This window comes from Gossypium arboreum, chromosome 8 (assembly GCF_025698485.1).
Source record: "Gossypium arboreum isolate Shixiya-1 chromosome 8, ASM2569848v2, whole genome shotgun sequence".
Taxonomy (NCBI): domain Eukaryota; kingdom Viridiplantae; phylum Streptophyta; class Magnoliopsida; order Malvales; family Malvaceae; genus Gossypium; species Gossypium arboreum.
The window spans coordinates 3,973,321-3,990,645 of NC_069077.1; the positions used below are offsets into that span (position 1 = coordinate 3,973,321).

General features: G+C 29.4%; 1 protein-coding gene and 1 long non-coding RNA gene across 2 annotated transcripts; one reads left to right on the top strand and one right to left on the bottom strand.

Annotated features, from left to right (window-relative positions):
• Positions 1-913: 913 nt before the first annotated feature.
• LOC128296509 (uncharacterized) lies at positions 914-1,725 on the top strand. The gene is made up of 2 exons (XR_008287119.1): positions 914-975; positions 1,495-1,725. It is a non-coding gene; the product is annotated as an uncharacterized LOC128296509 (long non-coding RNA).
• Positions 1,726-10,690: 8,965 nt separating this feature from the next.
• LOC108468969 (GDSL esterase/lipase At5g18430-like) lies at positions 10,691-13,270 on the bottom strand. The gene is made up of 5 exons (XM_017769841.2): positions 12,916-13,270; positions 12,703-12,830; positions 12,346-12,588; positions 12,002-12,254; positions 10,691-11,160 (listed from the first exon to the last, which is right to left on the bottom strand). Exons 1-5 carry the CDS (start codon positions 13,160-13,162, stop codon positions 10,922-10,924), a joined length of 1,110 nt encoding a protein of 369 aa, XP_017625330.1. The 5' UTR covers positions 13,163-13,270; the 3' UTR covers positions 10,691-10,921.
• Positions 13,271-17,325: the final 4,055 nt, after the last annotated feature.

Sequence of the window (17,325 nt, forward strand, 5' to 3'; positions counted from 1 at the left end):
AGAAATATTTATGAATTATAGTTGAATGGTTATTTAGTGTTTAATTAAGTGAAGTAGCTTGAATTTAGTTTAAAGGGTTAAATTGCATAAGGAATAAAAGTTTAATTATAGATTAAAGAAGTAAAAGGGACTAATCTAGCAATTAGACCCTAAGTGTCATGTGTGTGAATGTATGATATAGCATGTTTAATAGTTGGTATATATGTGTAATAGCTATAAGATATTTTATGTTATAGCTATTACACATGTTAATTTTATATTTATTATAGGTTAATAATAATATAATATAGCATAATGAATAAAGAATAATGAGTAAAGAATAGAAAAGTTACAGAGAGCAAACGTGAAAGAAAGAAAGAAAGAAAGATAGAAAGACTAACAGAGAGCAAACGTGAGAAAGAAAGAAGGAAAGAAATAAATAAATAAAAAAGGGAAATTTGAGGATTAAGGCCCTAAAGTTTGATTGGTAAGTTGTTTTAGCTCATTTTCTTATGATTTTTATGTTTATGGATGCCTAATTCAAAGTTCTACATGTATGAGGTTAAAATGAAGAAAAATAGAGAATTTTTAGATATTGATTTAATTGAATAAATTGAGGTTTTATGGGTTAAATTGATAGAAATTGAAGTTAGAAGTGATTAGTTAAAGGAATTTCTAAGTTAGGTTTAAATAGGGACTAAGTTGAATAAAGCTCAAAATTTATGTTTTATAATGAATTTTATGAGTTAGAAATTGTTAATGAGTTGATTAAAAGAGAATATGAAGCTTAAGTTAAAGAAAAAAGATTAGTAATGGAAAAAGGACGAAATTGGAATTTTGTAAAAGTTTGGTAGAAAGTGAAAATGTGTTTTATGAATTAATATATTGATGATTTTTAATTATATGATTGTTAGTAGCAAACGTAGCATCGGATCGTCATCAAAGAAGGGAAAAGAGAAAGTGAACGAAGATATCGATTAAATTCGATAAATAATGGTTTGTATTTCTATAAACCGAGCTTAATCGTTATTGCTATATTTGGTATTTATATTGTATGAAAATGTGAATGAGGTAAGTATTTTTACCATATTGAAATGAATGTGATTTTGAATACCCTATTAACGATGTCGGGCTAGTCGGATATAGTTGACATGTCATAGGAATTGAAAGTATTGGGATATTCGACATTGAGTCGATGAGACACTATGTGTCGACTCATCGTTAAAGTTTCGGATTTGTTCCGATGAAGTACTTTGTGTACTATAATGTTAAAGTTCGGATTTATTCGATGAAGCACTATGTGCTTATCCCGGAGTGTGGGTTGGATCCGTGTATCCGTCGATGTCCAGAGTTATGTTAATAAGGGTAAATAAAGTAAAGGTTATTAAAGTACTGATTGATATTGAATAATAGCAATAATGTGTTTGAATTACCATGTTTTAAAGTTGATTAAGCTATTGTTTATAGAAATACTACTGAGAGTATTCTTAGCGTACGGTTTGTTTCCCTGCGCAGGCTAGGTACGAAAGTATAAGGACTCAGCATACAAGCCGATCCCCAAACTCAAATTGGTGAAGTTTCTATCTTTTTGGAAAATGGCATTGTACCTAGGATGTCTTTTGGTCATTTTGAAAGTATCTAAGTTGTTAAGTGATATTTTGATATGTTTTGTAAATGTTACCAAAACCTTAAGTATGGTATGTTTTGATATGTTAGTGAAGAGTAATAAGAGGAAGTGTTGGTAAATATTGTAGAGAGAAGAAATGAAGATGTTATAAACTTAGTTATCAACATTTTATACTTAAACAGATTTGGACAGTAGCGGTAGTCCAACTTTGAAAACATACCAAAAATAGTATAAAGTGAATTAGATAATGAATAAAATTTGTAATTGAAGCTTAATGAATCTATTTTTATATGGAAGAAATAAAATAGGTAAAAGAGTTGTATTTTATGAGATATTTACGTTTTGGTGAAACAGGGTTAGAACAATTTATGGATTCCTTATTCTTACTTTAGAAATTCACCATAAATTGTGTATTAAGAATTATGACTCAAACTTTATTTGTATGGATTCCGTATTGAGTCTATTTTTAATTGAAACAAATGGCATAGTCATTGGATTTCTGTACAGGAAGAAATTTGATTCGTAGTGCACAAGGGTCAGAGTAGCTGAACCCTGAAACAGGGGAGACTTTTTCTAATAAATTGTACTAATTGGCCTGACCAAAAATTCTAGAAAAAAATTAGTAAGTAGATATATGAGTCTAGTTTCAGGGAAAATTTACGGAATTATATTTCGAGTTTCGTAACTCGAGATATGATTTTTTTAGCGACCGTGACGCAGATGGATAGTTTACTACGAAAACTGTTTAAGTGCTAAGATAAGTTTTGTAATGTCTCCTGCTCGACTCCGGCGACGGTCTCGGGTAGGGGGACGTTACAATTTCAGACTTGAGTGTCGGTTTGATATAATGGAAAGTAGTTAACTTTCGATAATTTAATTAGTTGGAAAGTTATTTCAACATTTGATATATCAAATTTTATTTATTTCCGTTGGAATTTAACTTTCTTTTAGGAGTTACTTTTCTGTAAATATGGCAATGTGATTCCATGATAAAAAGTGATAAAGTTACTTTCCTAGGTAGATTATAAAGTTAAAAAATTATTAAGACAAAATTAATCCTATTTTGTATTGATTTAGGGTATTAGTCTATCAAAGCTATCAATTTTCAAGTCCAAAAAATCAGCTTACCAATTGACTTGCGATGCATTTTTAAATGGGGTTCAGACATTTTTGGAGCGATATATCTTCTGCTCGAAGAAAGAGTTATCTCTTAGTTCCAAAACGCATTTTGAATCATCTTATTTTGAGTTCAGAAGCCCAATGTATGATCGTTTTAGTGAAGGCTATGTAAGCAAAATTTTCAGGATTTTGGTTAAAACATTAATTTTGTGTTTTGGACTTTGTTTAGCTTTTAAATCATATTGAGTTCAATTTTAAGGATTAATTTTGATTATGTATAAGTCCCATAATGTATTTATGAAATTTATATTTTAGGGATTTATTTATTATGAGTTTTTAAGTATTTTAGATTAATTTAGTTTCAAGAGTAAGATTATGACTAGATCAATTTTTTAGAGACAAAGGAAGGGTTATTTCCTTGTTTTTCAAGTATTTTATTTTGTGAGATTCAATTATTGTTTTTATTCAGAAGATTCTCTTTACTTAATCTAGTTCAAGATTTTGAGGGGAAGTTCTTCTAACTGTGGCTTGCCAAGGATTCGTTCTTGGAGTGTTTGTTAGAGTTATTGATTAAGTTTGTCATGAAATCTTTCTCGAAGAATTCAATCAAACACTTATAAATTTATTTATCTCCATCGGTTTATCTATTCCATCTCCCATCTTTATTTTCATTACCTTTAATTATCTTGCTATTAAGTTTTGTTTTAACCATTATACTTGTTGTTTTCGTGTTATTAGGTATCAAGAAAGCATATTTTAAAGCTTAAAAACTCACATTACTTGTTGCTCAAGACACTAGATTCGGTCTAAATTCACCGAGTTAAAATCAAATCATCTCCTTCGAAACAACTTTGGATTAATTTGAGACTTGTGTGAAGGCTACCCTCTTACCAATACTAGATATATTTGGTTGCGCACTTTGAAAACCAAAAATGAAACAGTTAATTTTTCAAAATCATCACCTTTAGAAGAAAAATTTTTGTAACAGTAAATTAGTTTCATTTTATACAAATGATGGTGGTGAATTTTAGCTTGTAGAACTGCATCTTACTTCCCAAGATATAAAATATCTCAAATATCCATTTTATAACGCATCACTGTTGCTAAACGTTGCCATAGACACAATAAAAATAGCTAAAACGTTTGTTACGCCCAACATTCATCCCATTTAATTTTTGGAACTTCACCTACAAATAGGGTAGTTAGGAGGCTCCAATGAGACCCGATCCTCTTAAAATGAATTTTTTCATTTAAATCCTTTAAAATTTTAAAATTTTAATTAGTAAAAGTAAAATTACAATTTGACTTCTTTAAAATGATAAAAATTTGATTTAATCCTTTAAAAATTATAAAGGTATAAATTATTCAAATGGTGAAATTATATTTTTACTATTATAAAATTTATAATTTAATTTCAATCTCTAAAAGAATTTTTTATTTTGTCCCTACCTACAAATATGCAATTTATCTCTTAAATAGTCAACCCACAATATTTCTCCAAAATACTCCTTGATGATGAAAGAAATTAAAAAACATTACAAGTTTTTGCCTACTTTTATCATCCATAGCTAAAACCATATCAATGTAATTTACCACCAAGTGGATTTTCATAATTAAATAAGATGGAAGAACTGAGCTTTACAAAGCTCAATTATTGCTAGAGGGTACACTTAGCGAGAAGGTATGGATTATCATTCTACTTTTAGGCCCTTCATTAAGCTTACCACCATTATCAGTGGCTATTCCAAATCAATAGCCACTACAACAGACTGTCGTCAACAATGTCTTTCTACAAGGCAATCTTGATGAATAGGTTTATATGAGGCAACCATCGAGTTTTGAAGATCAAAACCATTTGACTATTTTTGTTAGTTAAGTGATACATGGACATAAGCAATCATCTTAGCAATGAAACACAGAACTCACAAATTTTCTACTGCAAATTGGCTTCATACTATCCGCCTATGATGCATCCTTATTTATCCATGATGACTTTGGTATTTTAATCTATCTACTTGTCTATTTAAGTGATATTATTGTAACAAGTAGTGATTCACTAGTTGTTGAATAGGTTACTACTTTTGTTTCACATAGACTTTCACTTAAAGAAGTTGGTTGATTAATTCCTTTTCCTTGAAATTAAAGTAATACTAAATATAGATAGTTTATCCTTATTATAAAGCAAATACATTTAGGATATCCTAAATAGCATAGGGATGCAAGATGGCAAAGGAATTCTTACTCTACTGAGCTCCTCTCACCATTACAAACTTCAAGGTGCATCTAACTCTGTTGATGCCACTGTATACCTGTGAATAATCATTCTTAGTTTTTGCATCCTCTATCATCCAGACATTGGAAATCAGTAAAACACAACTTCAATACTTGAAATGAACCTCCAACTATGGTCTTCGATTCACACACCATTCAGATCCAAATCTTTATATGTACTCAAATTTTGATTTGGTAGGTAATCATATTCATAGCAGTTTGACAACTAGGTATATTCTTTGTTTTGGTCAAAATCATGTAAGTTGGTCTTCAAAAAAATAATTATTCATTGTTTGCTCCTTCATTAAAGTTAAATATAGAGCGATCGCAACTGTTGCCCCTAAAATGCTTTGGATAATGAATTTGGTAAAATATCTCAAACTTTTGCCATCTCATAATGTAACAGCCCGTTTTTCAGTGGTATCGGAAACAGTGGTTTCGGGGCCATCAAATTCGATGAGTAAGTTTGTAAATATTATTATTTAATATTTACAAGTCAAATGTGATTTTAAAAAAAAAAGTTTTCGATTTGATAATTTATGTTATATAAGTGATTTATTAAGTTCAAGTGGTTTTAGAAATTAAGGTATCAGGACCTTATTTTTATAAACTGAGCCGTAAATATTTTTATAAATATTTACGAAGTGTTATTAAGGTGGTATTAAAATTTCGTTAAGAAATTTTAATGTTTCGATGGTTAATTAATTAAAAAAGATCAAATTAAAAAAAGTGCATTCCTGGGATTCCGTTCCCGTAAATTGGACTCGTAAATATTTATTATATTTAAGAAGCTAGTTGTGTAGTTTATTAGGTTTCGATTAAGTGAATTTGCTTGAATTAAAAATAATTAGGTATATGAACTAAATTGCATATAGGGTAAAAATTAAATTATAGATTAAAAAAAATTTTAAGGGACTAAATAAGCAATTATGTCATTGACATCATGAGGCGGCATAAGTATGAAGATATTTATAAAATTTAAAGTTAAAATATATATTATAATATTATAATATTATAATATTATATATTAATTATTAAGTATATATATTAATATTATATTATAATGATAAAATAAAAGAAAAGGAAATAGAAAAGAAAGAAACAAACGGAGAAGCAAAACGAAAAAGAAAAAGGAGAAAGAAACAGACAAAGGGCCTTAGGGTTTCAAAAGTTCAAAGTTTAATTAGTTAGTAAATTTAGTCTCTTTTTCTTATAATTTTTATGTTTTTGAAATCTCGATGTTAAATACTACCCGAACCATGTCAAAATTTTAGAAATTATTGAATTTTTAAGTGTTGTCTATGTTGAATAATTTGAGTATCGAGGACTAAATTGATAGATTAAGTTAGAAATGAAAAATGATTGAATTGTAGAATAAATTGTAAATTTTGAGTAATAGGGACTAAGTTGTGAAAATTTTGAAATTTAGGGATTTAAAGTGAAAACAGGGAGTTAAATTTAGTTTAAAGTGAAATTTGTGTGAAAATATAGGATTAAATGTAAAGAAATAAAGTTAGTATCAGTTTAGGGACTAAATTAAAAATTAGGCAAATATTGAGAAAATTTTGAAATATGCAATATGAAATTGAATTGTTTTGTATTGATGAATTTTTAATTGTTTTAATTCAGTAGCTAACGTCGTACCGGGAATCCTTAACTAAAAAGGGGAAAGATAAAGTCGACAAGAAATAGCTCGAAATTTCTGGCTTGTATTTCTATAATTCGAAGCTAGTTATTAATTGTTGTAATTTTTATTTAATGTATATGGCAAGTGTTGAGGTGAGTAATTGATATTTTGATAATTGATTGAATGAATTGAATTAGTATATATATATTGAATGGATTGATTTTTGAATTGAAATGAATATATGTGTAATTATGTGATTATATATAAAAAAATCAGTATTGGATATTGATTATATCTAAAATGTGAAATTAAACCCTACTATTTGTATCGGGCTGAGTCGGATATAGATGGCATGCCATAGGATTGGAAGAGTTCAGGATTTCTTCGACTTCGAGTTGATGAGACACTGGGTGTCAATTTACTACTTTGGATTAATTCGATGAGGCATCGGGTACCAATTTACTTCGGTTTAGCTTATGAGACACTAGGTGTCAAATTATTACTTCGAATTATCCGATGAGACACTGGGTGCCAAACTGGTATGTTTTGGTCGGATTCGTGTATCCGTCCGAGTCCATGACATGTTAATAAGGGTAAATGAATAATAAAGTTTATAATTGATAGTGAAATGGCATGGTATGAGAAATGGAAGTGAAATAGTGAATTAAAAATAGAATGTGAAATATGTTGCAAACATATGGAATGATTAATGCAATTGTATAATGAAATGTGAAATAAATTGTGAAAAGCTTTTTATATAACAAGTGATGAGAATTAAGTATGGTATAAAATGATGTATTTATGATTTGAGTATTGAATGATTAATGCTATTGTATAAATAAATGTGAATTTTAGATACTCAATTGTGCTTAGTATTTAATTGTGTCTATTATATTATTTTGTCTTTAAATATTTGGATTATAGAAATAACACTGAGTTTATACTCAGAGTACGGTTTTGTTTTCCTACGTAGGTTAGGCACTTAACTTTTGATCGCCAATTCAGCATCCAACAATGATCCCGAACTCAAATGTCGTGATGTTTATCATTTGTGTCTAAATAATAGTTATGTTGTGGTTTGATTGTAAATGAGGTTATAAGTTTAATTTTGGTTGGTTTTATACGTATAAATATGTGTTTGTTTTTGAAGTCATATTATAGCATGGTAAATTGAACTAAATCTAGATAGGTGCATGTGAATTTAATTCTATGTTTAAGTGCTCATGAACTAGGCAAATTGATTTGGATTTGGTATGTTTATAATTTGGATTAAAATGATGCTTTGATGACTTGTTTTGATGATATGAAATGTTTGAAATTTCTGTTTGTTTAATCTGTGAACTCCAGTAATACTCCGCAACCCGGTTCCGGTGAGGGATACGGGTTGGAGGTGTTACATATCCTCCAAAAATCTTCTATGATAATTAAGGCGTGGCTTCTTGCAATCAATATTTGATATTAATAGCAAAATAAAGTAGCTTAAGAAAAAATTACATTTCGTTTGTGACCATACATAACATAAAAATCTCTATGTCACATTTTCACTATCAATCATATTGTTGATACACTTATAAAAACACTATCCAAAGAAACTTTCACATATAACCTCAACAAGCTTGATGTTGCTCCACAATCCCAAAGTTAACGAGACATATTGACTAACCAAGTTTTTTACTATCAAACTTTTCTATTATTTAATTTTAAATTTATTGAAATTAGTCTATTTTATTTAGGAGTTTTGTTAGTTGATCGTTGTTAGCCTCTTATTTAGAAATAAATGCACATTTTCACAAATTTTAAGGTGTCTTTAAATAGACGGTGTATTTATTTCCAATAAAATTAAAAATAATAGTACCGTTGATATTAATTACTGTAATTGTGATGAGATAAAAAATTTATTGCATCATACCCATCACCCATCCAAAAGAGATGGAGCGGTGATCCGATAGGTTTTCAAATAAACCCGAATGAGTTTAGGTAAAGAAATTCTAGCATCCTTTTATCATGCTTGTTTGGAACAGTGAAGTGATGATGGTAAATGATCTTTAATTATTCATGAAAAAAACAACATTAAATATTCCATTAACATCCTACCAACTTAACCTATGTATATTCATCCTTAAATAATGTTTTGAGACCAAAAGTAATTAGGCGCCGCATAGTTCGATGTAAGGTTGTCTTTATTGTTTTTCCATGTCTCTTATTAGGTTGAAAGTTACCTAATGGTAACTGTTGTTAATTTATTTCAATCTTTTCTCCAATTGTGTTCCAATTATAAGATTTAACTGTATTATTTAAAGCTGATTTTTTAGTATTTATAAATAAACCGTGACGAAAAATAAATAAAATATCCCCAAAAGAAAAAATCAATTGATACAAAAGACTCGAAAAAAAAGTCTACAACATAGATAGATTTATGATTTCATTCAAACAAGTTTCTATTTAGATTTCAAATTTAAATTGCCGTGTAGATGTCCATAAGGATATAGACTTTAGTGAGAACGACATGTATCACTTTACGTTATTACTAAATAAATTGATTATTAATCAAATCAAATAAATTAATTTTATTTACTTCTCAGTTTATGATTGAGATCGAAACAATTCATTATATTAACATTTATCAAACCCAATTTTAATAAACTCATTTTACTTTCTACACGTTTGTCATATATGATAAATTAAAATCTCATATGCATTAATAGATTACATTATATAAAATTTGGTACAACTATTTAATGACCATCAGAACACTTTCACTGACGCTTTCTGTAGTTAAGCGACGATGAAGGGACAAAGGATAATGTAAAAGACTAGTTTATAATTATTTTTACCGACACTTGCAAATTAATGTGGACAAAAAATGAATGATGTTATAGTATACATCTCTATCATGGAGTCAATGTGTCATCCACTTTCCTCCACTCATTAAAACCTAAACAAGTTATTAAATGCCTAGTCTATTCCATACAACCTGCTTAGTTTGAAATTTAAAGGATGATGATGAGGACATTCAAATATTAATGCTACCAAATATAATTATCCCAATTAATTCAGTTTCTTTTTGTGTAAAAATAAAATGGAGTTTTGGTCGAATAATGTTTAAGTTAAAAGCTTATTATTTCGTTAATAAAAAAACGAGATATCAACAAATTAAGAAGAAAATCGATTAACCCAAACTACCAGATTCACTTATTATTATTGCCAAAAATGAAAAAGCTACCTTATTATTATTGCCAAAAATGAAAAAGCTACCTTATTATTATTGACACAATTGACTAAGTCATTATTAACAAATTTATGTTGTAATAAATGCTAAAGAAAGTTGCATGTGAGTTTTATTAGCTAATTAATGTGGGATTAGACTCCAGGGTCACATGAAAAAGCGTAAATATTTAGTGAATTACCATTGATTTTAATGTTAAAAACCATTTAATTATTAGAAAATATATATTTCATACTTTATCTGTATCGAATTTTAAAAATTGTTTTAGCTCAATTGATACTAAAATGCATTATTTTTTATTTAAGAATTGAGAATGAATTATGAATAATTTTAGACCTTTTATAAAAAAATTATACTAAGATTTATATTTAAAAATGCTTTATAATTTATTTTCTTTGATGTCACTTCATAATAGTAATTAGTAAATAGCATTGTTTTATATGTTTATGATAAGGGCTATTTCCAAGTGTTGTTTGGGCTTAAAATGATGTAATTTATATGGCCTATTAGATTATAATATGGGTGAAATTATTTTATAACAATTAAATTTATTAAAATTTTAAATAAGAAAGAAATGAATTTTTATTTAAATAATGAAATTAAAAATTTAAGATTTATTATGTTGAAGATTTAAAGCTTTCCTCATGTAATTTTGTATCGATTTATTAAAATACATACCATTGTGATAATACAATTTACTTTATAAAATAAATTATTATTTTTGGTAATTTTCTAAATTTAGTGTTCGATTGACTTATAATAACAATTTCATCAAGGTTTTAATATAAGTAAAAATATAAAAATCATATAATAATATAACTTACTTTATAAAATGAATCAATTTTAATAATTTTCCAACTAAGTTTATGTCTAATTGGTTCGTAACACCAACTCAATCAAAACTTTAAATATAAGTATAAACTAAAACATTACGTTACAGTTCATCAAGAAATTGATTAATTACAACCAAAGCATTAGGAAGGACACAATAGAAATCCATGGCTAAGCAAATACCCAACAAGATTTTTTTTTTCCCTTTATTATCCTTACTAGAACATGTAAGTACTTTAAACTAAATCCTTGGAATGGTGTCCAAAGCCAATAAAGAGCTTAGATTCATGGGACTCATGTAATTTGTCGACCCTCTCAATATCATGTTGACGATAATCCTGTTTGCTTTCTCCGACGGATGGAACGGATCCCAAAAGGCATACAAGTCACGGTTCGGACACAAATTAGATGCTATGGTACATAATCCTAGTCCATTGTAAGGTCCTTGCCCACAACATGCTATCTTTGATGTAGTAAATCCTGTGGATACAATTCAAACAATAAGATATGTAGGCTTAGAGTAGATTTGTTCTTAAGCCGAGGTAGTCGCCTAAGCTCGAGGCTAGTCCAAATTTTGTGAGGGCTTGGGTGAAAATATTAAGCCTATTTAAAATATGAATCAATCTCGGGCTTGAACATTTAAGGCTTGAGCTTGACTTGACCTATTTTTAAGTTTTTAATGTATTATATTATGTAATTTAAAATGTATATAGAAATTAAATCTATATAGTAATATATAATACCATAATGTAAACATTAAAAAGAAAAATTAAGATGTCTATAAAATTTTAACAAATGAAAAATATATGCAATTAATCAATCATTAAATATTAAATTAAAATAATATAAATATTTTTAAAAAATTAAAAATCATATGAGTGGGCCTAAATAAACTTGGGTTAACCGATTACAAAAATAAGTGAGATTGTACAAAATTTTAAGTCCTTAGCTTGAACAAGCATAAAAGTGCTTTAATATCATACTTAAATCCTATGGGATTCAGCCAATGAATCGAAATGCCTCTAGTTGTGAAGAGAAAAACAAAAGATATCCCTATACTAATTAGCAAAAAGGTAAATTGATTTAATATGTTTCGAAAGGTTTAAATGTGTAGCAAAATCCAAAATATTTGGTAGCATTCATAATGATCATTGGTAGGTTGCCCTAATAAATGAAGTTTGGGTCCTTTTTTAATTTTATTTGATTAATGAGCCATATTGTTAGTGTGGAACAAATAAATTCGAATTGGTTTAATTTAATTGATTTATACATTTATTTTTAAAAAATTATATTTAATAAATTCGGATTAGGATATACGTACCAAAGGCTCCGGGGTTACTAATGAAATCATTGGTTTGTTGTTGTGTATTAGCAGCAATGAAAACATTAGCACCAAGATCACTGTTGAGTCCATTTATCATTTGAACCAGTTGTGGGTTAAACAAGCCGGCAGCTCGTTGCAACTCGGCTGCACATTGACCATTCGGGCTCCGCATGGCTAATTCGGCAGGAACACAACCCAATGGTCCGGTGCCGGTCACCAGAACCTTCCTCGCTCCAAGTTCGTACAGTCTCTGCAACATAATTTTATGCCATTGTTTTATGTTACATTTATGCAAGTTCATGTGGCACATAATTTGAAATTAGGGTTTTTGAAAATTTTACCATTAGAAGTTTTCTGTACTCGGAGATAAGATATCTAACGTAATCCGGTAGACTGAATTGTCGAGATCTTGCGGAAAATGGGACCAAGAAGTAGTTGTTCACAAAATCATTGCCGCCGACAGTGATGAGTACGAGAGCTTCGGATACAATCCGCTGTGCTTCGGTGGTACCGACGAGGTTAGCTAACCGGCCCTGGTATTCTTGAAAGTATTCAAATTGCCTGAACATTCTTATAATGTTTATCTGCAGTGTCACAATGCCATGGACTCAGAGATTAAATTACGGTCCCAACGTCATTTTCGGACTCATAAAATAACAATCATAACGTCACGAAATGAAAGAAACTTGAGGACTTACAAATTGTATTCCGGTGTCATTAAGGATACCAATACCAGCCGAAGCAAAGTTGGCACCAACAAGTAGCCTATCTCCATTGAGTTCCGGACTCAAATACGGCAGTAGCGGCTCCGAACCGAGTGCTTCACCTGATTTTATAATACACACACATTAAGTCCATATGATATAAGCAACATAAAAAACAGAACAAAAGAAGCAGAAATCGATCTCAACTGATGAAATCGGGTATGTTTTTGCCATTCGAGAAGCGACCAGTGGGGCGACGACTCGGAGTGTCAATGCCATAAGGAGGTGAATCGGCTCGAGCAGTGGTGGCTAGATAATTGTTGTTGCCATTGTCGACCAACGAGTCACCGAATACGAAGAATGCCCTGGCAGCTTCGACTTGAGTCTTTGAAACTGCCATTGCAAGGGTTAAAACTAGAACCAGCCATGAAACAAGAGCCAGTGAACTCGCCATTATCGAAGAGCTGAGAATGAGAGTAATACACTAAAAGCCACTTCTTTATTGCAGTCTTTGCCTTGGCTTGTGAATATCAAAGAATAGGCAACTGGTTATATATATAGGTAACATGACATACACTTTATGATATCTAAACTTGTAATAGTACGTTCGATATGAATATATTTATTTTTGTACTCCTTTTTTAATATATATCGAATATGTGAATACTTAAAAAGAAAATGAAATATCCTTGTTTGTTTACCATTTCTATTGAATTATCTACTTCTAGTGCTCTAAATTAATGAAATAAATAATTCAATGATTTAAGGGTTGCAAATGGTCATTTGGGGTTAGCTTGTCATAAATGTCAAAATGGGTAGGTTTTATTTCCCCTAAAATAATAGCCTTTAGAACAGTTGAACATGAAAATGCTGAACAGTATATGATTATTTTTACCTAAAAAATTTTGGGTTTCAGGTGCTTTATTACTTCTATTATTATCTTTTTACGATCTTTGAAACTTTGCTTTCCAAAAGTTTGATTAATCACTTTGAACCACTTCAAGTTTGTTATTTGGTGGCAAATCTTTTAATTATATATTAAAAGTGCAGTAAATCTTAAGGAATAAATCAGTTAAGGTTGTATGTCAATAATTTAAGGATCAAAGTTTGAGTCGTTGGCTTGACAGTTAGGGTGTTCACCATCTCAGATGTAATTTAGGTTTAAATCGTGTTAATTGCGTTACTGTTATGGGTTTATCCTCCTCTTGTAATTTACAATAATAATAATAAAAGTACTTACTAAGATATTTCTTTTCTCAATTATAAAATAAAAAGGGTTAATGTATTAAAGTTTATATTATTAAAGTAATAATTTATTATATATTTTTTATAATTAGAGGTAAGGGTTGAATTGATAGGGTTGAAAATCATATTAAATTAATTCATAATAATGCTTATATAATATTAAAACCATATGTCTTAATTTATTTTAATTGATTAAATTAAAACATTTTCCACAAATAAGAAAATTAATATAACAAGCATGGTTAACACAATGTGTTTAAGACATATTATATTTGTGTAAAATCTTTTTATATATAGTATGTTTTGTTTTATTATACATTTAAGCATATTCGAATTTACAATTTTCAAATTGTTACAATAATAACAATGTCAATTAAGTTAATATTTAGTCATTTATAATTTTTAATTATTTATGTTTGCACTATTAATACCAAAAAGAAATATGTGTCAAAATATGATGTTAGTCCAATTATTAACACTATTATTATTTTCCATCAAAATTTATCAAATCAGTATGTTTATTTTCCATCAATTACAGAGCGAAATTAAAAAATTATTTTAAGGGCCAGAAATTAATAATCTGTGGAGACCAAAATATAATTTGACTATTATACTAATTTGTAATTTAATAAAAATTGAAGGGATTATATAGAGAATTTTCCATTCAGGGGACCCCTTGTGTTTATACTTGATTAATCATATGTCATGTTATATTAGGATAACTTAATTAAAATACTAAATTTTAAAAATAATAATAATTTTAATAAAATTAATGATTAAACTAAAATTTTAAATCCACAAAGTACTAATATTTAATTAAGGGTTTAAGAGAAATTATAAATAGTTCGAACATTGTATAAAAAATAGATAAGATAAAATCGTTAAAAAGAATTTTTAATATAAAATTAAAGTTCAAATATTATCGAATGCTACCGTATATTTACTAATTGCCGCATTAATTATTCTCCAATAATTGTGTATTCACCAAAATATCTACTTTCCTTTCTAACAAACACCAAAATATCTACCTATCTTTCATTTTCAGCCATTTTAACGTACTTTTTAATAAGGTTTTTTTTTTTCATATAAGGGAAAATTCCACCAATGTAATTTAAATAAAATATGCATAATTATTGAGTCATAATTTTTTATATATTGAATAATTAAGAAAAATCCTCTTTTTTCTCTCTTTTCATTTGTTTCGTTATTATTTCGCTATTTATTGCATATCTTTTTCCATTTAATGTGGTTTCTCTCTTTTTAGTTTATAGATCTACTTGTGAATATTATTATTGTCTTCACAAATTGTGATGGATAGATAGTGGTGTCTGTCGTCATTGAAACTCCACCGGCCACTAACAATTTCTATTGGAAAATGGGTGATTTTTTTGTTGACTTCTTAATATGTTTTTGTTTTGAAAGCATTTCAGAATAATAAATGATTTCATAAGTCGATTTGGATTTGTGCTATTTTGAGTTGTATATGTTTTTCTTGTTTGTTTGTTTTCTATTACTTCATAAATCTTCACTTTTAGAAGTTTTATTTGTCTGCTCTTGTAACACATTTACTAGTCTTGCTTTTGCAAGCAGTTTTAGGGATGGTTTTGTCGCCGTCCTCTCCAACTCTAGTTTGGTGGATGCTTAATTTTTTGTCGATTTTTCCTGCGTGCCGCTTAGGATCATTTAGGGTTGATTTCCTTATCGTAATAGTTGATTACATGCCTGAGTTGTGGCAAAGTCGATTGCCAGCATGCCATAATGTTCAATTGATATTGAGGTTGAAGCCTTTGTCTTGTTGATGGAGGTTGCCCTTCACCGCTGTCGACAAGTGTTTGTTATTTTTTCTTTTACCTGAATTGTATGGCCCCGTTCATAGAATGGAGTAATGAATTTTTCCTTTCAATTTTCTATTGGCAAAATGACTTATTTGGCCATCCAACTTTACAAAAGAAATCATTTTAGCCTTCCATTAAATTTTTTTACCTTTTTTTACCATTAAACTTGTAACACTACAAAACCTGACCGAGAAGTTTAAATCGAATCTCAAAGGTTACATTGATCGCCGAATTGTTTTGAAACATTTCTAGTTTAACAAAATGGAATATAAAACAATACTTAAGTTACATAAAAATCTCAGAAAATAAAGTCCCAAAATTACAAAATATCCAGTCCAAGTAACGCTTAAGTGCATATAACACAAAATTCGTACCATAGTTTTCAAAACCATTTATTTAAAACTCAGAACTAAAGAAAATACTTTATTAGCCCGTTTAAAAACATGCCCCTCCGTGACCTCCGACATGCCAAGTCCAGCTACAAATATCGAGAATACCTGAAAAGGGAAAACTCAGGAGTGAGCTACACGAGCTTAGTGTGAGTTCGAAAATGACATAAAAACGATAGTCAAGTGTCACAATAAAAAATATCTCATTGGCAACACGATATACGAATAGACATCACAAACAATCAAACGTATCAGTATTAAAACACATCAATCTATATAAAATTAGCCTCGCAGTTAGACAGACAGATAGAATGCATCAATATGAAACCCATCTATCCAGCCAAACACCTCTCCGACCCCCATTCACTCCACGTATGAGCTAATCAAGTTCAACCAACCATGCACACTACATAGGACCTCGAAAGGCCCATCCAACCCTACACACCACATATTTGGACTAAGCCACTCAAATGATAATATGCAGCCGAGCTAACATATGTGTAGTACAGTACGATAAATCGTTGTACAGATAAATTGCAGTTAAAATTGTCAAATCAGAATAGATCAGACTTCCTTCTCTTTGCAACAAAACCCAAAATTTATGCTAATGTATGTATGCAGACAGACTTTTAGATTCAAAGAGCACGACTTACAGGCAATCACACAGACACTAAAGCTTATATACAGTCGATCAAATACCGAATTCCATGCGATTGCAAAATGCACACAATTTGGAATCAGACATACAGAAACATAGTATCGATTCAGAAATGCTCTTACACATACACAAGCTAAATATCAAATTTTCTCAGGTCCTATCATCAGGCGAGGTTTCATTTCACAATGCACATTACAAATGCGCTTGACCAAAACGAAAGTTTAAGACTACATTTACAAATAATCACACGATCCTAAGCCGTATCGGAGTCCCTAACACCCATACGGAGGCACCAACAAACGTTGGACGACACAAGAAAAGAACAAATCAAGTTATGCTACAAAGTGAAAATATACGTAATAGGGCCACACGGCAGTGTAACTCTCTGTCCATTTGTGTTAAAATAAGGTGCAGGGCAGACACGACCGTGTGAAAAACGACAAATAAATCCTTAAATCTCTAAAATTAGCCACACGGGTGTGTGGCCAGG

Excerpts from the sequence above, each read along its gene's own strand:
- LOC108468969 (XM_017769841.2), bottom strand. The coding sequence starts at position 13,162 with ATGGCGAGTTCACTGGCTCTTGTTTCATGGCTGGTTCTAGTTTTAACC. Across the intron at positions 12,831-12,915 it reads AAACATACCCGATTTCATCA|GTGAAGCACTCGGTTCGGAG; the intron begins GTTGAGATCGAT and ends TTATAAAATCAG. Across the intron at positions 12,255-12,345 it reads AGTACAGAAAACTTCTAATG|AGACTGTACGAACTTGGAGC; the intron begins GTAAAATTTTCA and ends ATTATGTTGCAG.